The following is a 23,824-nucleotide window of genomic DNA, read 5'->3' on the forward strand; positions in this document are numbered from 1 at the left end:
TCTTTGGACTGTTGGAGGAAACCGGAGTAATCGGAGAAAACCCACGCAGACACGGGGAGACAGTGCAAACTCCACACAGACAGTGACCAAGGCTGGAATTGAACCCAGGTCCCAGGCGCTGTGGGGTAGCACTGCAAACTACTGTGCTGCCCAGTGCCACCATGCCGCCCTTTTTAATTTTTCCTTAGGAGACCATTTGACCCTCTGAAAGAGCACCGTACCTATGCCAATTACCCCATCACTGCGCCAGTCCAGAAGGAGTTGAAGGCGTAAAAATTGATTCAAGAGATGAAATAATTTAAAGTAAAGAATTTAAAGAAATATTAATCACCGTATTACTATCCACTTGTCTATTAAACCTTATGCTCATTTCTTTTAAATTGACTAGTGATTTGATTGAAATGGCAGCTGGAAAAATCCGTACAGTTTTTACGCTGACATTTTTTTAAATAACTGGTAGTATATCGCAATCTTATATCTACTCATTGATTTATTTGTTGAAGTACTGATAAATGTTGGATGTAAAACTTCACTGAATCTGGATACATTTGTACAAAGTGCTTTTGTTCTCAAAGAAATAGGGCTGCGTTTCCGAGGCTAAGTGCTGGTGCAAACGGAGAATCCGCGGGAGGTACACGACAGGAAAAACAGCACGAACCCCTCACCTATTCCGGTCAGGTACTAGCACCGGCACCTCGTGAAACTCCCGCGGATCGTGTCGAAAGTGGCCGGAGAATGGGCGGGTCCATGGCGCCCGCTGTGCTTGAACACTAATCCGCCAACCGCGACCACACAGTCCACCCCCTGGCCACCTCCACCATTCCCCCCAGCCCTGGAAGCCCCCCGCCCCGTGGCACAGTGGTTAGCACTGCTGACCTGCAGCGTCAGGGATCCTGGTTCGATTCCGGCCTTTGGTGACTGTGGAATTTGCACTTTCTCTCTGTGTTTATGTGGGTTCCCACTGGGTGCTCTGGTTTCCTCCCACAGTCCAAAGATTTGCAGGTTAGGTAGGGGTACAGAGTTATGGGGATGGTGGTGGGGAGTCGGCCTCGATAGGGCATTCTTTCAGAGGGCCAGTGCAGACTCAAGGGGCCGAATGGCTTCCTGCTGCACTGTAGGAATCCTATGGTTTGATACGTACATTCCTGTCCTGCTAATTTCATCAAGGGAACAGTTCCCTAAATGCTGTGCTAAGTTACAACATAATGACAAGCGATACAATCATTTTCAAAGTAATCAGAAAGGAAATTTGAATTGTAAAATTGAAAGCCGTCTTTTCTTACCTACTACTCATTTTTTTCTAACTTCTTGTTTCATGCCAATGATCTTTTAGAGAAAGTCTTGGTGTGAGGTATAAAATCATTGTCACTTACCAGGTATGTAGCTGGTGGTAGAAGTGGTTGTAGTCGGTATCACTGGTGGTGGTGTTGTTTCTATAGAGCAGAAGATTTCAGCTTGTTACACTGCACACTGAGATTCCTTGAGTCTGTATCACAATTAAGGACTGCATTTTGACCGCATGTAACAAATGATTAGTTTTAGCGAGAGGCAGCACGGTTTTGTGAAGGGGTGGTCGTGTCTCACTAACTTGATAGAGTTTTTTTTCGAGGAGGTCACAAAGATGATTGATGCAGGTAGGGCAGTAGATGTTGTCTATATGGACTTCAGTAAGGTCTTTTACAAGGTCCCTCATGGCAGACTGGTACAAAAGGTGAAGTCACACAGGATCAGAGGTGAGCTGGCAAGATGGATACAGAACTGGCTAGGTCATAGAAGGCAGAGAGTAGCAATAGAAGGGTGCTTTTCTGATTGGAGGGCTGTGACTAGTGGTTTTCCACAGGGATCAGTGCTGGGACCGTTGCTGTCCGTAGTATATATAAATGATTTGGTGGAAAATGTAACTGGTCTTATCAGTAAGTTTGCGGACGACATAAAGGTTGGTGGAATTGCGGATAGCGATGAGGACTGTCAGAGGATACAGCAGGATTTAGATCGTTTGGAGACTTGGGCAGCGTGATGGCAGATGGAGTTTAATCCAGACAAATGTGAGGTAATGCATTTTGGAAGGTCTAATACAGGTTGGGAATTATACAGTGAATGGTCGAACCCTCAAGAGTATTGACAGTCAGAGAGGTCTTGGTGTACAGGTCCACAGGTCGCTGAAAGGGGCAACACAGGTGGAGAAGGTAGTCAAGAAGACATACGGCATGCTTGCCTTTCATTGGCCGGGGCAGTGAGGATAAAAATTGGCAAGTCATGTTGCAGCTGTATAGAACCTTAGTTAGGCCACACTTGGAGAATAGTGTTCAATTCTGGTCACCACACTACCAGAAGGATGTGGAGGCTTTGGAGACAGTAAGAAGTCTTACAACACCAGGTTAAAGTCCAACAGGTTTGTTTCAAACACGAGCTTTCGGAGCACGGCTCCTTCTTCAGGTGAAGGAGCTCGTGTTTGAAACAAACCTGTTGGACTTTAACCTGGTGTTGTAAGACTTCTTACTGTGCTCACCCCAGTCCAACGCCGGCATCTCCACATCGAGGCTTTGGAGAGGCTGCAGAAGAGATTTACCAGGATGTTGCCTGGTATGGAGGGCATTAGCTATGAGGAGAGGTTGAATAAACTTGGTTTGTTCTCACTGGAAAGAAGGAGGTTGGGGGGGCCACTTGATAGAGGTCTACAAAATTATGAGGGACGTAGACAGAGTGGATTGTCAGAGGCTTTTTCCCAGGGTAGAGGGGTCAATTACTAGGGGGCATCGGTTTAAGATGCGAGGGGCAAGGTTTAGAGGAGATGTACGAGGTAAGTTTTATTTAGACAGAGGGTAGTGGGTGCCTGGAACTCGCTGCCGGAGAAGGTGGTGGAAGCAGGGACAATAGTGACATTTAAGGGGCATCTTGACAAATACATGAATAGGATAGGAATAGAGGGATGTGGACCCCGTAAGTGTAGAAGATTTTAGTTTAGACGGGCAGCATGGTCGACACAGGCTTGGAGGACCGAAGAGACTGTTCCTGAGCTGTACTTTTCATTGTTCTTTGTTCTTTGAAACTGTAACCCATTTATTTCTATCTTGGTCTACTCTGCAATGTTTCAGCTGAACGAGGATAAAACTGTTTCTTCATTCATAAAATCAGTACCTCAAGAATAAGCTTGTCTGAAACTGCCATGTAGATTTGATTTTACTGTCATCAGAATTGCTGCAAATATTAATTTCTGATTTCCAGATGAAAGGTTTTACAACAGGTGGATCCATATTGATCCAAGTTCTTCCGATAATTCTGAAAACTCTGAAAATAACTGTGCAGCAGTCCTGAATCCTGGCAATTCTAGCAGGGTAACATCTCCCGGGGCCTTCCAGCTCTGAACTGACCTGTGTCGGTGGGAAGTTCTGTCTTAGAAACATTAATTACAGGAATTTGAACCATCAGATTCAAACACATGCAAAGCTGCTGCTACTCCTCACCAGAAATAGAGATTATGGCCGTGATTCTCCCAAAGGGAGACAAACAGCCGACACCGGAGTGCAACCCGGAGTGTTTCACTCTGGTGTCGGAGGCCGCTCCTCGCCCCCTATTCTCCTCCCCCCCCCCCCCCCCCGCCCCCAGTCGGGCTAGCAGCGGCGGCACGTGAATCTTGGGTGCAAGGCCTTGACGCTTGCGTCAAAGTGGCGCGCCGGGAATGACGAGTCCGGCGGTGCCGAAGTGACGTCTGCCGCGCATTCACAGGTTGGCCGGCGCCAACCCGCGCATGCGTAGTTGCCGTCTTCCCCTCCGCTGCCCCGCAAGGCATGGCGGCTTGATCATGCGGGGCGGCGGAGGGAAAAGAGTGCGTCTTTTAGAGACGCCGGCCCGACGATCGGTGGGCACCGATCGTGGGCCAGACATCTCCTGAGCACGCCCGTGGTGCTCGATCCTCCCTCCACCCACCACAGGCCCCAAACACAGAGGCCGCGTGCTGTTCACGCCGGCAGCGATCAGGCGTGGTTGGCGCTGGCGTGAACCGGTCGGGTTCGGCAGGCCGCTCGGCCCATCCGGGCCGGAGAATCGCCGGTCCACATGAGAAACAGCGAGCGGCGATTCTCCGAGCGGCCTGTCGAAAAACGCGACACGCCATTTTGGGAGGTGTGGGAGAATCGTGGGGGGGTGCCAGGGCTGCGTGTCGTGATTTGCCCGGCCCTCCCACGATTTTCCCCCCCAGCGTGGGGTGCGGAGAATCGTGCCCTATAATTCAGGTTATGCCAACAGGTGAGTCAGTCATTTTCAAGAGGTATGGGGTGGGCTTCAGATTGGATTGTAATGCAGGAGACCCCCAAGCGAGATTGGACGAGGATGAAGATAGACCAGCTACTCTGAAGTTCATGGCATTTTTGCATAGATTATGTGAGATACTTTGTCACACTCCAATTCCCAATTGCACCACAATGGCGTGAGGAATATCAATCCAGCTCACAATTTGACTGCATAACTGTTTTGCCATCACACTAGTACTTCACTCATCATTTCAACGATAATAATAATCTTTTTATTGTCACATGTAGGCTTACATTAACGTTGCAATGAAGTTACTGTGCAAATCCCCTCGTCGCCACATTCCGGCGCCTGTCCGGAGGAATTCCGAATGTCCAATTCACCTACCTAGCATGTCTTTCGGGACTTGTGGGAGGAAACCAGAGCATCCGGAGTAAACCCATGCAGACATGTACCCATGTGGAGTAAACCCATGCAGAGCATCCGGAGTAAACCCATGCGCTGTGAAGCAACAGTGCTAACCACTGTGCTACCGTGCCACCCATAAAAGATCAATGGGGTTGATCTTCTGTCGGAAGGTGTGGGATGGATGAAAATGAAATTCAACAACAAACCTATTCCCCAGACGTCACTAGACTTTATTTTCTGGAGGGGATCCAAACACAAACTGGTGAGCTCTATACCTGGGCTCAGAACGATGAAGAATTGTACAAGAGGATTTTGAAGCTGAGCTGAGTGAGATGGGCTGACTGCATGACTTTCTCTCATTCTTGGCCATTGTTTTACATCCTCAGTGGTGACAATAATTCTGATAACTGAAATCATGCGATTTTATAAGACTTTGTCTAATCGTACACCCTCTCGATTGGTGACTGACATACCCAGGTCAAAATAGGAGGAACATTGTCATGAAAGTTTATGTTGCGTGCAAAATAATCCATCAATTATCATCAACTTCTGATATACATTCCACTTCCACAAAATGCAATATCAAGAGCACAATTTCCAAAAAGATGCCCTAGAAGTCACAGCATGAAGGCCAAATCTACAAACATTTCTTGGCAAAAGTATTTGTGTGTCCAATGAAAGCCGTATCTCATGAGCTGCTCAATGCCAGGCCACATAGTGTTACAAAACAATCTACTCACGTAGGCAGATTTGGTGCAGGGTATATAACTGGTGTTACTTACCTGAGGCGGGATTCTCCCCTACCCGGCATGACGGGGGGTGCCGGCGTAGGGGAGTGGTGCCAACCACTCCGTGATCGGGCCTCCCCAAAGGTGGGGAATTCTCCCCACCTTTGGGGGCTAGCCCCGCGCCGGAGTGGTTGACACCAGAAAACTGGCGCAAAAAACCGGCGCCAGTTGCCTTTCAGGCCCGCCGCCCAGCAGCGGGTCTGGCCGAAAGGCTTTCGCCGGTCGGCGCATGCGCCGGTGGTGACGTCACCACCGGCGCATGCGCGATGTGGGTTTCTCTTCCGCTCCGCCATGGCGGCGTTGGACGAGGAAGAGTGCACCCAGGGCACTGGCCCGGAGTCTGAGCGGGGGGCCCCGATCGCGGGCCTGGCCACCGTGGTGGCACCCCCCGGGGTCCGATCGCCCAGTGCCCCCCCCCCCAGGACCCCGGGGGCCCGGTCGCGGCGCTGATCCCGCCGTTCCAGAGGTGGTTCAAACCTCGGCGGCGGGAGGGGCCTCCCAGCAGTGGGACTTCGGCCCATCTGGGCCGGAGAATCGGCGCAGGGGCCTCGCCGATCGGAGTGGCGTGATTCCCGCCCCTGCCAATTCCCGGGTGGCGGAGAATCTCTGCCACGGCGGGGGCGGGATTTTTGGCGGCCCCAGGCGATTCTCCGACCCTGCTGGGGTTTGGAGAATTTCACCCCAGGTATGTAGTTGGTGGTAGATGTAGTTGTCTCCATTAGTCCTGTGGTTTCTACCGAGAATGAAAACATTTCAACCTGTTACACTGCACACAGCAGCTCTTGTGAGACTGAATCGAATTTAGAAACTTACTTTTTTGTTGCACGTTGCAAAGCACAAAGCTGGTGAAACTTAAATCTAAACACTTCTGTCGTGGTCTGCTCAATAAAATTGTTTCAACAGAGACAGAATACACCTTTTAACAGCTCTTAGCTTTAGGACACAATTTCCACAAGCACAAGAGCTACTGAAATTGTCACAAGGATTAAGCGTGCTGTAAATAGATTTCCACAAATATTAGTTTTCAACTGATAGGGCGATCAACACATTGGCACTGAATCTTATTCATTGTATCAGAATAGGAAGGGCACAGTTCATTGCGAATGGGTGATCCTGGATGTCCTGACCACACCGGAATTCCCCAGCATGCCAGCAAGGTCAGCGAGGCATTAAAAACGCTACGTTTCAGAAGGATAGCGGCCTTTTCTGCAGGCGTAAGAGACTGGGCACAGTTTACTGAACAGATGCAGTGTTTCTTCCAGGTAAATTATATTGTTGGAGATGACCAGCAACAGGGAGGACTCCTGACTGCCTGCAGAGCCCCGACATTCAGTATAAACAATGAACTGTAATTCGGATTCGTGAACATTTGGCAAACTGGTGGAATTGGCGTGAATCATTATGACCCTCAGCCATTGGTGATAACACAGAGATACCACTTTAATGTGGCCGGTCGAACCCCTGGGGAATCGGTTACAGAATTTCTGACGGCCTTCGCAAGTTAACCGAGCAGTGTGACTTTGGCCCATCCCTCCCTGAGATGTTGAGAGAGTGTTTGGTGTGTGGCATAAACAATATGGTGGCCCAAAGGAAGCTGTTAGCGGAACCAGCCGTGGATCGAAAAAGGGCCATTCAGCTGTCGCTCTCTCATGAAAGGGGGTTCAGGAATTCCCAAGATTCCATGGACTGTTTATACACAGCGTTAGGTGGCCCCCCACTCCAACGAGCGATGCCCACCCCCCAAAGATTGGACTTACGTGACTCAGTCACAACCAAAACAACATCATGGGCAGATCCGCTGGCCAAGGGCCACCACATCCCAATGGCACATCTCCCCAGAGGACAGTGAACAGTACCCACAACAATGCAGTACTTGTCACAGGAACCGTGATAGTCGAGACTACCAGAATCGACAGCGAACATGTCGCCCTTGCCAGGTGACACATGTGCCCTAAGCCAGGGCTTTGCACATTTCCCTGCCCAATAAAGACTGCTTCATGCAGTTAAACTGTACGGCCGCTGAAGTAGTCCCATAAAGAATAACGCTCCAAGTTAAGAGTCACCCCTTGGACATAGAAATCAATATGGGGCTGCTGTTTCAATTGATGGAAAACAAAACTTTTCATAAACTCCATTTGGGGATCCAGCACCTCAGCATGTAGGATACCAAGGCCCAGCTGGCAACGTACTCCGGGGTACCATTGACCATCACTGGGACCGCGATGACTCCGGTTACCCACAGACATCAGTCAGTCCGGCTGCCACTCGTAGTGGTGCAAGAACCTTGACCCAGCCTCCTAGGCCATGACTGGTTATAAAGCTATCTGGACTGATAACAAATCTTCCAGATGGGTACTGGCGGTTTGTAGAAAGCCCTGGGAAAGTATCCAAAAGTTTTCCTGGATAGACTAGGAAAGATGAAGGTGGCCACAGCTAAAATCTACATTGACCCAGAGGCTCAAACCAAATATTGTAGGGCCCATCCAGTCTCATACAACCTTCTGGTAAAGGTGGATAATGAACTGAGTCAGCTGGAGAATATGGACATCATACGCCTGGTCCACTTTGCAGAATGGGCAGCGTTAGACAAGCCAGACAAATCCATGCGTCTGTGCGGCGCTAACAAAATGACAGTCAACAGGGTAGCAAGTGGATGCATTTCCAAGTGTGAAGCGGCAACTACTAACTTCAAAACTGCTGACACATTACAACCCATTGATGCCACTTGTCCTCCTGTGTTATGCTTCTCCATATGGCTTTTGGTGTAGTGTTGGCCCATATGTGGGACAATGGGATGAAAGGGCTGATAGGTTATGCATCCAAAACTCTGGCAGACATGGAGCGCTGCTATATGCAGACTAAAAAAGGACTGGCTGTGATTTTTGCAGTTTAGAAATTTCATTGGGACATCTATGGGCATCATTTCACAATAACTACTAACTCAGCCTGTCCAAGCAGAATAAAATGATACCGCCAATGGCTTCAGCCAGGATCCAATGGTAGGCTTTGCTGTTGGCTGAGTACGAATAGACATTTGAATATCGTCCAGACGCACAGATTGCGCTTGGGGATGCCCTTAGCTGACTCCAGCTGTCTGTAAGTCCTTCCCCCCACCCCCCCCCCCCCCCCCCCACCCCCACCCCCGCCAGTAGCGTATGAAGTTGTCTTGACATTAAACGTTATGGACACATTACCCATCACTGCAAAAATCTGTGCATGGACCCAAAAGGACCCCATGTTGGCAAAACTGCCACATCATTGAACACAGCTGATTGCTGGGGAAACTTCCAGAGGAACCATGGGCCTACATGACAAAACAGGAGGAACTCAGTGTGGAAGATGGCATCATCCTGTGGGAAGTCGGTATGGTTATCCTGCAGCCATGTTATCTTGCATGACTCGCACAGCGAAAACCTGGGGGTTCTCGAGGTGAAGATGCTCACTGGGAGTTACGTGAGGTGGCCAGCGCTCGTCAGTGACAGCGAGTGAATGGTGCAGCAATATGTGGCTTGCCAGGAGCACCAGAAGCTCCATCCACCAGCCTCGCTCCACCCTTGAGAATAGCTGGGATGCCCAAGGGTACGTTTGCATGCCAACTTCGCCAGTCTCTCACACGGAGAATCCAGTCCACTTACCAGGTATGTAGCTGGTGGTAGATGTGGTTGTAGTCGGTATCTCTGGTGTTGTTTCTGTAGAGCAGAAAAAAGATTTCAACCTGTTACACTGCACCCTGAGACTAGGTCGTATCAGATCTAAAAACCTCCTTTCATTTTGCATGTACAAAAATATAAAATGTGAAATTATTCTCTTCTATTTCATTCTGCTGATTACAATTACTTTAGTGAAGGGACAATACAACTATTTAATAGCCATTATCTTGAGTCTTACATTTCTGCAACAAAAGAATTGCTGGAATTATCCTGTGGATTTAACGGAGTGCCTGCAGGTATTAGTTTTCAGTAGCCAGTGGCAACTTTTCACAATGGGCAGATGCACACTCAACCAACTTATCCAGATAAATAATGGGTGTGAACACACTGAAGCAATTGGTAATTATACAAAAGGAACACCTTCCTGTGCCCTGCAGCACAGTCTAGACAAGAGAATGCAAAGTGAGCGGTAGATCCTCACATCCACCCTATTCAGTCACTTGCAGTGTGACTGTTGCCAGTTACTGGTAATAGAGATTAAATTGCTGGTCAGCTCTATCTGTTATTCTGATATGTGTACAGAAGATTGGCTTGTAATGCAGAAGACCCCTACGCATGTCTGGAAAGGGGTGAATAAATTACAGGTGTTCTAAATTTGATGATATTTCCATCCAGATTTGTAAGATCCTTTATACATTTTAGTCACACAATATAGCCACCATGATGTAACAAATGTCAGGTCAACACAACATATGACAGCATGACTGATCTAGCTTTCTTTCACAGACTCTTATTCGACTCACCACGTGCAATTTGAAACACACGCTTGTGGTGCGTTTGGTGGGGACCCCACTGCCTTCCCAGCTGTACTTTGACTAAATCTATGGCAGGAAGTGTTGTGGACAGCCTTACTGCCACACTGTCATTTAAGGCCCTCAGGTGGGAAGTTAATGTCCATTTAAGGGCCTCATCTGACCACTGTCGATGTCCACCAGCGGCAAGAAGAGAACTCAAAATGTAAACCTTGTTGGGGTTGATTACGGACAAGTGGAAGGAAGGGTGTGGGTCTCTCTTTTAAAAGCACTCAGTGCCTAATTGTGGGATCATGCATTGGAAAGGGTGGGTAGTTCAGGGAGTACGTACTGAGGGGTCACCCACCTTGCCCTTGCTGCCGACAACTATCCCAACACCCTGCCAGCTCCGTGAACCCCTGCCACCAATCTGTGACCTGCTCGCCGATCCTGGTCCTTGAGTGGGTGCATTATTGCCAACAGCACCACCTCTCTGGTGGCCCTGCTGATTACCCTCTAAATGGCTGGAAGTTCTCGGCAGATGGGACTTTTCTTTTCCAAAGATTAAGGCAGTGATGTTTAGCTGCCTACAAGAGGAAGGAGCAGTGGTGGGGGGACATTTAATTCTGCAAAACAATCAGCTGATCAGCAGTCCACAATACATTTTCCAGGGAGAGTTCCACATTATACCTGCCCGTGTACCTCAGCTCTGAACAGAGGGGACGGGTTCAAGAAGCTTTTGATCTTTAAAATGACAAGTGGAATTTAATATAAGCAACTGGCTTCTCGTCTGGCAGCCAGGGAGCCAATGAGAATTCCACGTTTCCTCTTTTTAGCAAGATCCGCTGCACTGGGCAGAAGCAAGTGTTCCCTAGACTCAAAGGTGAAAGGTCTACCTGTCAAGAGCTGCCAGCCAATCATGGTTAACCAGATCTTGTGAGATATCGCGGGGCAGGACCCAGTCTCGCATGGTTAAGTGGGTTTAACAACCCACTTAACCATCCTGATGCTGCATCTAACCAGCTCTAGGCTTCTTTCGGCCTCCCCAAGGAGGCCCCAGCTCAGCACCGTTTAGTACTGGTCCATAAATGTGGACCTGGTGGAATGGCACGTAGGGGGTCTCACATGCCATTAGAGGTCCCTGCGCGGTCAGGGACAGGCCAGGGTGGCACCCTGGCTCTCCCCTGGGCACCTTGGCATTGCCAGGCTGGCACCTTGGCACTGCCACCCTGGCACTGACAAGGTGCCTGGGTGACATTTCTGGGCTGGCAGGAGCACTGCCAGGTTTCCAGGGTGGCAGTGCCAGGGTGCTCAGGTGCCATGGTGGCACTCCCAAGGGTCAGGGCCTGAGGGGGGCCAAGCCATGAAAGGAGGTGTGAGGAGGGTTTGAAGGGTGGAGTGGGTAAAAGGTGGGAATAAAGGGGCCTCCGGTAATTTGTGGGCATGTAAGTTTAGGGTCGTGGGGGGGGGGGGGGGGGGGGGGGGGGGAACCTAAAGGGTGGGCCCTCAAATACCCGATAGTGGGATGCCTTCACTTGGCAGTTCATGAGATAATGCCCATGTGTTTGGGGTGTGACATTTCCCGTGGGTTGGGGGGGGGGGGGGTGTCCCAGAAGCCCTCTTAGACATCTGGGCACCCTTTTAATATGGTTGCCCGATCTCAGAGGAGCCGTTATGGCCAGCGGGTTCAGCTTTCTAGCAAAGTAAAAAATTCTAAATGTGGGCTAGCCCAGAGAGAAACTCCCCAGAGCCCAAAAAAGTGACTAAGTCAGGTTAGATAGTAGTGGAGAACTCGCCAGCAAAGCCAGAGAGAAACTCCCAGCCAAATCCACCTTAAATAACTCTTAGAAACTCTTCTGTTAAATCGCGCCCATTATTAAGGAAGCTATAGCAGGGCACTTGGTTAAATTAAAATGATCAGGCAGAGTCAACATGGTTTTGTGAAAGGGAAATCATAGGTTTAACCAACTATTTGCCATTCTTTGAGAGAGTGACAAGTTACACGTGAAAGGGTAACTAGTAGATGTACTGTACTTAGATTTCCAGAAGACATTTGATAAAGTGTCATATCAAAGATTATTGCAGAAAACAAAAGCTCATGGTGTCAGGCATAACATTTTGTCATAAATCGCCTGGCTAACAGGAAGCAGAAAGTAGGCATAAAGGGGTGCTTTTCAGGTTGCCAAGATATAACAGGTGGTATGCCACAGGAATCAGTGCTGGAACCTCATCTGTTTACAATTTATATAAATAATTTGGATGAAGGGATGGTTGCCAAATTTGCTGATAATACAAAGATGGGTAAGAAAGGAAGTTGTGAAGATGAGATAAGGAGGCTACAAATGGACATAAATAAGTTAAATGAGTGGGCAAGGATCTGACAAATGGAGTACAATGTGGGAAAATGTGAATTTGTCCATTTTGGCAGAAAGAACAAAAGAGAAATACATAATCTAAATGGTGAGAGATTGTAGAGCTCTGAGGTACAGAGAGATCTAGTTGTCCTAGTGTATGAATCACAAAAGGCTAGTATGCAAGTACAGTAAATAATTAGGAAAGCTAATAGGATGTTATCATTCATTATGAGGGGAATTGAATACAAAAGTAGTGCAGATATGCTTCAGTTGTACAGGCACGAGTGAGACCAAATATAATAATCTTTATTAGTGTCACAAGTAGGCTTACATTAGCACCCCGATGACGTTACTGTGAAAACCACCCAGTCGCCACACTCCGGCTCTTGGAGGGAGAATTCAGAATGCACAAATTTGCTAACAAGCACGTCTTTCAAGACTTGTGCAAGGAAACCAGAGTGCCCATAGGAAACCCACGCAGACACAGGGAGAACGTACAGACTCTTGGATCACTGTGTGCAGTATAAGGAAGGATGTAAATGCATTGAAAGCAGTTCAGGAAAGGTTTACCAGACTAATTCCTCAAATGGAGGTATGATTATGAGAAAAGGTTGGACAGGTTAGGCTTGTATTCACTGGCGTTTAGCGAAGAGCTGACTTGATTGAAACATATGAGATCCTGTGGGGTCTTAACAGGGGGGGAGATGGAGAGGATGTTTCCTCTTGTGAAATAATCTAGAACTAGGGAGTCAGTTTCAGAGATCATCTATTTAAGACAAAGATGGGGCAAGATTTTCCCTCTCAGAGGGATGTGAATCATAGGAACCCTCTTCCTGAAATGGTGGTAGAAGCAGAGTCTTTCAACACTTTTAAGTCAGAGGTGGAAAGATTCTTTGTAAGCAAGTGACTGAAAGGTTATCAGGGGAGGCAGGATGCAGATATGAGGTTACAATGAGATCGGTGCCATGCGAGTGTCCCTTTAAGAAAGGTTTAGTCTCTTATCATGTGACTTGTAGCACATTGGGCTGTGGCTGTGAAGTGAGACGGTGTTTCAGTTTGACTGTTTTGGATCACGGAAGGGGAAAGAAGTGTTTTGACCTGTCTTTCTAAGTTTTCATTTTAAAAGCTGTTCCAGTTTTAAAAAAAACATTTGGTTGTGGCTAACTGCTTTGGTAACTGTAAATATATAGTTTTCTTTACAGAAAGAGGTTGAGGCTGGATCAGAATCTCAGGGAAAGGACAAGTCCCATTTAAGTGAGAATGCAGTGTGCTGGGCCACACCCTTGAAAAGGGGTTTGGTTTATGGGATTTTGTTATTGAATTGGAACAGTTAAGGGGGAATTAATTAAGTGTTATATACATAGATTACTGTAGCTGTGTGGTGTCTTTATGTTTGTAATTGATAAAAATTCTTGCTGTGTTTATAGATATATATGTGTTAACTACATTCTTAGAATAAATCTTGTTTTTATTATATTGTCTATGAAGTCTGATGAATTACACCTGCAAGGAAGGCTTTTGTGCTCATCCTAGCCAAATTCAACATAAAAGTTATAGGTCAGGTTTGGATTGGATTTGTTTCTTGTCACGTGTACAGAGGTATAGTGAAAAGTATGTTTCTGCGAGCATCTCAAACAGATCATTAAGTACATGAAAAGAAAATAAAAGAAAAAGAAAATACATAATAGGGCAACGCAGGGTACACAATGTAAATATATGTGAGCTTCATAATACACTTTAGAGTTTCTAATCCCTGGCTCATAACATCAGTCATGATCTTATTTAATGACGGAGAAAGATCAAGCCTGAATGGCCTTCTCCTGCTCCTTGTTCGTATGTTTGTTCATCTGTAATCAACATTGTCATTGTGTTACAAATAAGCACGATAACTGAAATTATGGGTGCGATTTAACTGAAATGAAACACAGTTCCGTGTCGAGCGCTTTTAGCCAGCATGCGCAGCGAGGAGAAAGCCCGGATGATCTAACGGGACTCTGTTTCCGTTCAGAACCTCAGTGGGGAACGCCGCGCTGAGGCCGCACCCAGTCCCATTTCCTGCACTGATGAACTCCCGGACCTCCCCAACACCCCAAATCACCAAAAAGGGCATCATTGAACCCCCACACCCCACCTAATAAGGACAAAGCACCCCCAGGCCCAATCACCGGTGTGGGCAAAATGTCACCTGTTATGTTATGCTGTTTGATTAACACAAGTTTCTACTGACCATAGACAATGTTGAGAGACACTCCAGTCCCTGAAGTAAGTTGAAAAGATTTATTCAGTAACAACAACTAGATAAATGAGTTTGACACTCTGCTGATCTAACTCTAGTAACTCAGTGATAATGACTAGTTGTACAACTGGGATCTAGGCCACATGTGGTGACCCAGCCTGAGATCTAAACTATTCTGGTGCTAATCCTACAGTCCCTGCCAGGAGTGAGAGGGAGGGTCTAGTGTATGTCTGGTTTTATAATGAGTTGTGTAGTGCCCTCTCGTGGTCGTGCCACAGCCAGGTGTTCTGATTAACCCCTTAGTTTCATGTCAGTCTACATATCATTACACCACCCAGGCACCTTGGCACTGCTAACCAGGCACTCTGTCAGTGCCAGGCAGGCACCCAGGTGGCACTGCCAGTGTGCCTGTCTGGCAATGGCAGGTTGCCCAGGTGGCATTAGGGTGCCAAAGTACCATCCTGCCCTTAGCCCAGCCAGCCAGGGGCCCCTGATACCCTGAACCCCCTCTACCCCCAGTAATATATCCTTGTTGAAGCCAAGGCAAAATACCAGGGACGGGGACGTGGAATTTAAAATTCATTACAAAATAAATCAGTTGTCCTTAATATCCTGATGTACATTCTGATCTATGTCTGAAGTACAATTTCCTAGGAAAAACTGTCCCAGGAGTTACAACATAATGACAAAAAATCAAAACACATTCAAGCCAAAAAATTTGAAAGGAAAACATGAGGTGCACAAAATAAAAGCCTTACCTTGTCACCTAATCAGTTGCTAGACAACTTAGAGTTTGAAAAGAATCCACTTGTCAGGACAGGCACAGTGTAAGATATAACACCACTGTCACTTACCAGGTATGTAATTGGTCGTAGACAAAGTTGAGGTTTCTATCACAATCGGTGGAGTGGTTTCTATAGAGTAGGAAAAGATTTCAACCTGTTACACTGCACACTGAGGCTCTTTGAATCAAGTTAGAAATGGATTTTTCTGCTGCATGTAAACAAGCATTGAAGTTTCAGAACTCAAATGTGGACACTTCTACCTTAGGCTACTCAATAAAATAAAATCACTTCAGGGGGAGCTAATACAGCTGATGAAGTGCCCTAAATCCAGAACATCACCATCACAATGGTGGGCATGGTAGCACCATGGTTAGAATAGTTGCTTCACAACTCCAGGGTCCCAGGTTCGATTCCTGGCTTGGTTTGCACTTTCTCCCCGTCTCTGCGTGGGTTTCCTTCGGGTGCTCCGGTTTCCTCCCACAGTCCAAAGATGTGCAGGTTAGGTGGATTGGCCATGCTAAATTACCTTAGCGTCCAAAAAAGATTGGGTAGGGTTACGGGGATAGGATAGAGGTGTGGGCTTAGGTAGGGTGCTCTTTCCAAGGGCTGGTGCAGACTTGGTCGGCCGAATGGCCTCCTTCTGCACTGTAAAATCTATGATTCTATGATTGCTGCAAGTTTGAGAGATACTGGAGTTGTCACCTAGATCTGATTATGATGTTAAGGAAGTTTCAGTAAATGTTTGTCTCCAATGGACAATGGAAACGTTTTACAACGGACAAGGCCATTTGACCTCACCTACCCAGATAAACAGTGGTTCTTAAGATGTGTGGGCAGCAATCCTGGAAATGAAACAGGACAAACTGGGGAGTACTTTATGTGGAAATGGTGGTGTAGCGATAGTGTCGCTGGATTAGTACTTCAGGGACACGGGATAATGTGCTCAGAGAATGGGTTCAAATTCTACCTCAGCAGCTGACGGAATTTAAATTTAATTCATAAAATCTGGAATTTGAAAGAGACGCTCAATAATCGTGGCCATGCCAGCTATCATCAATTCTTGTGAAAACGTATCCAGTTCACAAATGTCCACTAGAGAAGGAAATTGGCCACCCTTACCCAGTCTGGCCTACATATGACTCCAGATGCGTAGCACTGTGGGTGACTCTCAACTAATCCGTTACATGGTCAAGCAAGCCACTCAGTTCAAAGGCAATTAGGGATGGGAAAAAAATACTGGCCTTGACTGCGATGCCTACATCCCAAAAAATAAATAATAACACTCCTCCCTAGATCCTCCAGTGCTATCTGTTCAGAGTAATTCAGGTCAGTGAGAGTTCCTATTGGTTCAATATCCGTGCTGGGAAACGATACCACCATATTCAGACACATGCCATACTGCGGTTTCTAATTAGTGGCAAAGACAAAATTGATCGCCATGTTGCCCTTTGCTGGGATTAAGATTTAAATAATAAGTGAAACCATTAGGCAAAGAATTCAGGAGTACATGAATCATCTTATCGCTATAATCCTCACCAATTGAGACAAAAGGCCATTTACTTTACATGCATTAATGGTTTGTTTGAAATAGCAGACTGAAGAATATATTACCAATTTGTGGGACTTTTGCGACATTAACCCAGCCATTTCTAAGCTTGGTGTTAATTATTACTTCATTTGCTAGATATGGAATTTTCACTGTAACAGCACAGATTTGTTCAAAGTGCGTTAGTTCTCAAAGACATGTCCCTTTACACCTGAATATCATATTTACCAGGAATCGTAGTTGTAGAGGTGGTTTTGGGCAGACGGGTTGTTGTCCATTCTGATATTGTTTGCGACACACAGCAAACTCGAATTTTGTAGTCATAGCAAAACTTCCTTTCCTGCGAAGCACTTTGATCGAATGTACAGACAAGTCCTGTGTCTTTGTCACAGGTCACATTGTCTGTTGATTCACTTACTGGCCATTCAGGGTGATCAGCAAATTGGCATTGAATTTTATTAACTATATCAGAATAGGGAGGACACAGTTCATCACTTAGAGGATCCAATAATTCAGAATCACCCGGGCTGATCTCAGAAGGTGCCTCATCATTAAACCAAGGAGACCATTCGCCGTTACATTCCTCCTCTGCAAAATAAGAAGCCTGGGCTTAATGAATCTGCCTTTCAACAAGTTAATTAACATCAAATACAAAGACTAAAATGGCAGAACAACTTTTCCCAACTTGATGCGATACCATTTCGATGTGGGTTGCACCATCGCATCTTAGTTACACAATGGTGCAAAGGATATCAAATCAACACAACATTTGACTACCTGACTGTCCTATTGTCAGGTTGCTTTATCATACGTGTATCCCAATAGCATTAGAAAGATCAAGCTGGTGATTTTCAGCTGCTAACAATGCTGGGGTTCAAGGAATGCAAGATTTAAAGTTTAGGCTTCATTATGTTGCCTTTAATCAAGTTAATTAACAAGAAATACAAAGATTAAAATGGCAAAATAATTTTCCCAATTTGGTCTCACTTCCGTTATCCTAGAATCCCTACGGTGCAGAAGGAGGTCATTCAGCCCTTTGAGTCTGCACCAACCCTCCGAAAGAGTACTCTACCTAGGCCCACTCCCCCACCCTATCCCCGTAACCCCACCAAAATGTTGGACACTAAGGGACAATTTAGCGTGGCCAATCCACCTAACCAGCACAGCTCCAGATCGTGGGAGCAAACCGGAACACTTGGATGAAATCCACGCAGACTCAGGGAGAACGTAGGCTCCACACAGACAGTCACCCAAGGTCAGAATTGAACCCAGGCCTCTGCCGCTGTGAAGCAGCAGTGCTAACCACTGTGCCACCGTGCCGCCCGTAGATGGGCGAGATGTCTCATCACAATTTCACCAAACCATTTCATTGCAATGCAGCAAACAAAAATTAACTCAACACAAGATTGACGACATGACTGACAGGTTGCTTTGCCACACAAGGATTTCACTCCATTCAAAGATGAAGGGAGTGATTTTCAACCGCTGATGAGCTGGTGGTGAAATGAAGTTCTAAAAAGAAAGTTCAACAGGAGGGGTTGACTGATTTTCTGGTGACACGTGTATCTGGGCGTGGGAAGGAGCGCAGGTTCCTCAGCAATTTCCAAAACACTTTACGAGGAGCGCAGGTTCCACAGCAATTTCCAAAACACTTTACGAGGAGCGTAGGTTCCTCAGCAATGTCCTAAACACTTTACGAAGAGCATAGCTTCCTCAGCAATGTCCAAAAGACTTTACAAGGTGTGCAAGTTCCTCAGTGCGAATGAAAAGGTTTTATGTAAAGCTGAAAGCCATGTTCTGTGACCTTCGCAATGGCACATTACATGACTTAGACAATTAAGACCTGGGGCTGGATTCTCTGAGTTTGCGGCTATGTCCAGAGGAAGTGTCTAGTTTAACGATGAAAAGATTTGGCAAGGCCCCAGCACTGACACTCCACCGGTGAGGGCCTAGCAGCAGCGCCACGTAAAAAACACGGCCTTCACAAAATAAGGGGCCAGGGGAATTGCTAGATCCATGGCCCTGCATGCGCAAGGCGACAACTTGCAGCGGGCTCGCCAGACAACAAGGCGCCGGTTGCACGTGGACCCGACCGGCCAGGTAGTGCCCCCTTGGACATCCCCTTGCCACGCCCAGGCCACCCACAACCAGTCCCCACAGTCCTTGCCGAAGTCCCACCCCGGCCACCAGCACGGCTCCGCTGACTGTGGCTACACTGGCCACAACCCGCAGCTGCCAGGATGGGTTCCTGGCCACTAAGACCATGATTTGAAATGAAAATGAAAATCGCTTATTGTCACGAGAAGGCTTCAATTAAGTTACTGTGAAAAGCCCCTAGTTGCCACATTCCGGAGCCTGTCCGGGGAGGTCGGTACGGGAACTCGGCCCATCGGGGGAGGGCCTTCAGGTAACGCCCTGAGGCCGCCCCATGGCGTGCGGCATACTCCTCATTGAGGAGGGGGCATCCAAAAATAGGCCCCGATTCGGTCATAAAAAGGGTTTCTCTGTCCCATCGACGATAACAAAATCGCCGTCAGCAAGCGATGAATCCCGCCCCTGGTGTGAGGTAAACCACACTGGGCAGGATTCTCTGTCCAGCGACACCAGAATCGCAGAATGTGATCAGGCGGAGAATCGAGCGGCACCAGAGGGAGTAGCGGAGGGCTGGCTAGGAGGTGGGGTCGGGGTGGCCAGGTACGAGCCACCATTGCTGCAGTCTGCAAGTCAACCATGCAGCTTTACATACCGCTGTCTGCTCACTGTGAACTTAGCGACACGGATCATATGGGTGCCTTCCCAGGCCACGCCCTCCAGGTATCGTCTGACTCCAGGCGACCTACCAACGGGATGGGAGTGCTCCAGCGCAATCAGTGCCATCTTCTTGGCTGGGATGAGGGTGTGTGGGGAGTGGAGCACCTATATGCAGCTCCTGCTTGTCTGGCTCTCCACTGCCAATCCCAACCCGACGTATCACACATCGGCATGCATTGGAATTTCACTAGTCCCATGTGCCGCCAGTGCTAGCCCAGTAACATGTCAGAATTGCTCAGAGAACGGCGCCGCTTTTGGGGACGTAGAATACTCGTGATTCAGTCCCGGCGTCAGCACTTAGTCTCTCAAACGGAGGATCCAGCCCACTTACCAGGTATGTAGCTGGTGGTAGATGTGGTTGTAGTCGGTATCTCTGGTGTTGTTTCTGTAGAGCAGAAAAAAGATTTCAACCTGTTACACTGCACCCTGAGACTAGGTAGTATCAGATCTAAAAACAACCTTTCATTTTGCATATCAAGTACAAAAATATTAAAAGTGTAATTATTCTCTTCTATTTCATTCCACTGATAACAATTATTTTAGTGAAGGGACAATACAACTATTTAATATTTGTTCCCTTGATTCTTACATTTCTGCAACATAAGAAGTGCTGGAATTATCCTGTAGAATTATCCATCCATTCACATCCGCTTTTAATATGTATTCCTATTCCGCTAAACACTTTACAAAGAGCGCTGGTTCGTCAACACTTCATCAGGAGCACAGGTTCCTCAGCAATGTCTTAAATACTTCATAAGGAGCGGATGTTTGTCAACACTTAACAAGGAGTGCAGGTTCCTCAGCAAAGTCTGAAACACTTTTTGAGTATTCCAGGTTCCCCAGTAATGTCTTGAACAATTTATGTGGAGCGCAGGTTCCTCAGCAATGACCGAAACAGATTATGAGGAGCGCAGGTTCCTCAGCAATATCCTAAACACCAGTTGCGCGTGGATACGACCTGCCAGATAGTGACCCCGGGACATCCCCTCGCAACCCCGGGCCACCCCCCACCAGGCACCCCTGTCCTCACCGAAGCCCCCCCCCCCCCCCCCCCCCGCCACCCCGGAGAGCAGCAAGACTCTCCTGACTGTGGCTACACTGGACACAGTTGCAGCTGCCAGGACGGGTTCCTGAGACCATGAGCAAACTCAGCCCACCGGGGGCAGAGCATCGGGGAGAGCCTTAAGGTAATATCCTGAGGCCATCCCAATGAGTACTCCTTGATGAGGAGGGGGTAGAGTGACCGAAAATAGGCATCGGGAATCTCCACCCAATCGACGATAACAAAATCGGCGTCGGCAAGCGGAGAATCCCGCCCATGGTGTGAGTTGAAACACACTGGGCAGGACTTCTCTGTCTAGTGACGCCAGAATCGCGGAATGTGATCTGGCGGAGAATCGAGCTCCAGCCAAAAATCGAGGCCGGCACCGGCCGCCTAACAGAATGCTAGGCGCCGGTGACCCGAGGCTGCATCTCGGCATGGGCATGCAACGTGTACAGTAAAGGCTGTTGGCATATCATTAGAAGCCCGACCCAGCAATTACCATGTGCCCCATGGTGCTCCTTTTCTGCCAGGCGGAAAGACCGACGGCGAGGTTCACTTGTGCTCTTGAAAATCGGGAACAGTGCGTCGTGGTTGCTGAATGAGCAAGAGGGAGGACGAAAAGTGTCCATCATCGCTAAAGCACAGTTGTGCCTCTGGCCGGATGGCACCTGCCAGGGCTGGAGGGAGTAGCGGAGGGCTGGCTAGGAGGTGGGCCGGGGGTTCAGGGTGGCCAGGCACGAGCCACCATTGCTGCAGTCTGCAAGTCAACCATGCAGCTTTACATACCGCTGTCTGCTCACTGTGAACTTAGCGACACGGATCATATGGGTGCCTTCCCAGGCCACGCCCTCTAGGTACCGTCTGACTTCAGGTGACCTACCAACGGGATGGGAGTGCTCCAGCGCAATCAGTGCCATCTTCTTGGCTGGGATGAGGGTATGTGGGGAGTGGAGCACCTATATGCAGCTCCTGCTTGTCTGGCTCTCCACTGACAATCCCAACCCGACGTATCACACACCGGCATGCATTGGAATTTCATTAGTCCCATGTGCCGCCAGTGCTAGCCCAGTAACATGTCAGAATTGCTCAGAGAACGGCGCCGCTTTTGGGTACGTAGAATACTCGTGATTCAGTCCCGGCGTCAGCACTTAGTCTCTCAAACGGAGGATCCAGCCCACTTACCAGGTATGTAGCTGGTGGTAGATGTGGTTGTAGTCGGTATCTCTGGTGTTGTTTCTGTAGAGCAGAAAAAAGATTTCAACCTGTTACACTGCAGCCTGAGACTAGGTAGTATCAGATCTAAAAACAACCTTTCATTTTGCATATCAAGTACAAAAATTTAAAAAGTGTAATTATTCTCTTCTATTTCATTCCACTGATAACAATTATTTTAGTGAATCATAGAATCATAGAATCTACAGTGCAGAAGGAGGCCACTCAGCCCATCGAGTCTGCACTGGACCCTGGTAAGAACACCCCACCCAAGCCCACGCCCGCACCCCACCCCCGTAACCCAGCAACCCTGGGACAACCCTGGGAAGGGACAATACAACTATTTAATATTTGTTCCCTTGAGTCTTACATTTCTGCAACTTAAGAATTGCTGGAATCATCCTGTGGAATTATCCATCCATTCACATCCGCTTTTAATATGTATTCCTATTCCGCTAAACACTTCACAAGGAGCGCAGGTTCCTCAGCAAAGTCCGAAACATGTTTCGAGGAGCGCAGGTTACTCGGCAAAATCCAAAACACTTTTTGTGTATTCCAGGTTCCCCAGTAAATTCTTGAACAATTTATGTGGAACGCAGGTTCCTCAGCAATATCCTAAACATTTTACAAGGAGCACAGATTCCTGAGCAATGTCTTAAACACTTTACAAGGAGAGCATGATCCTCAGCAATGTCTACCATATCCCCATAACCCAGTAAACCGACCCAACACTAAAGGCAATATTGGACACTAAGGGCAATTTATCATGTCCAATCCACCTGACCTGCACATCTTTGGATTATGGGAGGAAACCGGAGTACCCGGAGGAAACCAATGCACACATGGGGAGAATGTGCAGACTCCGCACAGACAGTGAACGAAGCCGGGAATCGAACCTGGGACCCTGGAACTGTGAAGCAATTGTGCTAACCACCATGCCACCGTGCTGCCCAGCAGTCTCGCCATACAACATGGCACCAGTTGCGCGTGGATACGACCTGCCAGATAGTGACCCCGAGACATCCCCTCGCAACCCCGGGCCACCCCCCACCAAGCACCCCTGTCCTCACCGAAGCACCCTACCCCCCCCCCCCCCCCCCCCCCCCCCCCCCCCCCCCCACCCCGGACAGCAGCAAGACGCTCCTGACTGTGGCTACACTGGACACAGTTGCAGCTGCCAGGACGGGTTCCTGAGACCATGAGCAAACACAGCCCATCGGGGGCGGAGCATCGGGGAGAGCCTTAAGGTAATATCCTGAGGCCATCCCAATGAGATGCGGAGTACTCCTTGATGAGGAGGGGGTAGAGTGACCGAAAATAGGCATCGGGAAACTCTGCCCAATCGACGATAACAAAATCGGCGTCGGCAAGCGGAGAATCCCGTCCATGGTGTGAGTTGAAACACACTGGGCAGGACTTCTCTGTCCAGAGACGCCAGAATCGCGGAATGTGATCTGGCGGAGAATCGAGCTCCAGCCAAAAATCGAGGCCGGCACCGGCCGCCTAACAGAATGCTATGCGCCGATGACCCGAGGCTGCATCTCGGCATGGGCATGCAAAGTGTACAGTAAAGGCTGTTGGCATATCATTAGAGGCCCGACCCAGCAATTACCATGTGCCCCATGGTGCTCCTTTTATGCCAGGCGGAAAGACCAACGGCGAGGTTCACTTGTGCTGTTGAAAATCGGGAACATTGCGTCGTGGTTGCTGAATGAGCAAGAGGGTGTACGAAATGTATCCATCATCGCTAAAGCACAGTTGTGCCTCTGGCCGGATGGCACCTGCCAGAGCCGGAGGGATTAGCGGAGGGCTGGCTAGGGGGTGGGCCGGGGGTTCAGGGTGGCCAGGCACGAGCCACCATTGCTGCAGTCTGCAAGTCAACCATGCAGCTTTACATACCGCTGTCTGCTCACTGTGAACTTAGCGACACGGATCATATGGGTGCCTTCC

At 48.2% G+C, this 23,824-nt stretch overlaps 1 protein-coding gene across 14 annotated transcripts in view; it reads right to left on the minus strand.

Annotated features, from left to right (window-relative positions):
• The window catches only part of LOC119973345 (mucin-2-like), a 186,120-nt gene that overhangs the window by 70,547 nt on the left and 91,749 nt on the right, over positions 1-23,824 (minus strand). For 10 of the 14 annotated variants that reach the window (XM_038811279.1, XM_038811274.1, XM_038811268.1 and 7 more), the window contains 6 exons: positions 21,845-21,898; positions 19,949-20,002; positions 17,035-17,394; positions 15,330-15,389; positions 9,080-9,133; positions 1,374-1,433 (listed from right to left, as the gene is read on the minus strand). In XM_038811279.1, coding sequence (XP_038667207.1) covers positions 1,374-1,433; positions 9,080-9,133; positions 15,330-15,389; positions 17,035-17,394; positions 19,949-20,002; positions 21,845-21,898 — 642 coding nt within the window. The remainder of the gene's footprint in view (positions 1-1,373; positions 1,434-9,079; positions 9,134-15,329; positions 15,390-17,034; positions 17,395-19,948; positions 20,003-21,844; positions 21,899-23,824) is intronic. The other 4 variants (XM_038811278.1, XM_038811280.1, XM_038811275.1 and 1 more) reach the window with 4 other exon arrangements.

The sequence above is a fragment of the Scyliorhinus canicula genome, chromosome 11, assembly GCF_902713615.1.
Source record: "Scyliorhinus canicula chromosome 11, sScyCan1.1, whole genome shotgun sequence".
Taxonomy (NCBI): domain Eukaryota; kingdom Metazoa; phylum Chordata; class Chondrichthyes; order Carcharhiniformes; family Scyliorhinidae; genus Scyliorhinus; species Scyliorhinus canicula.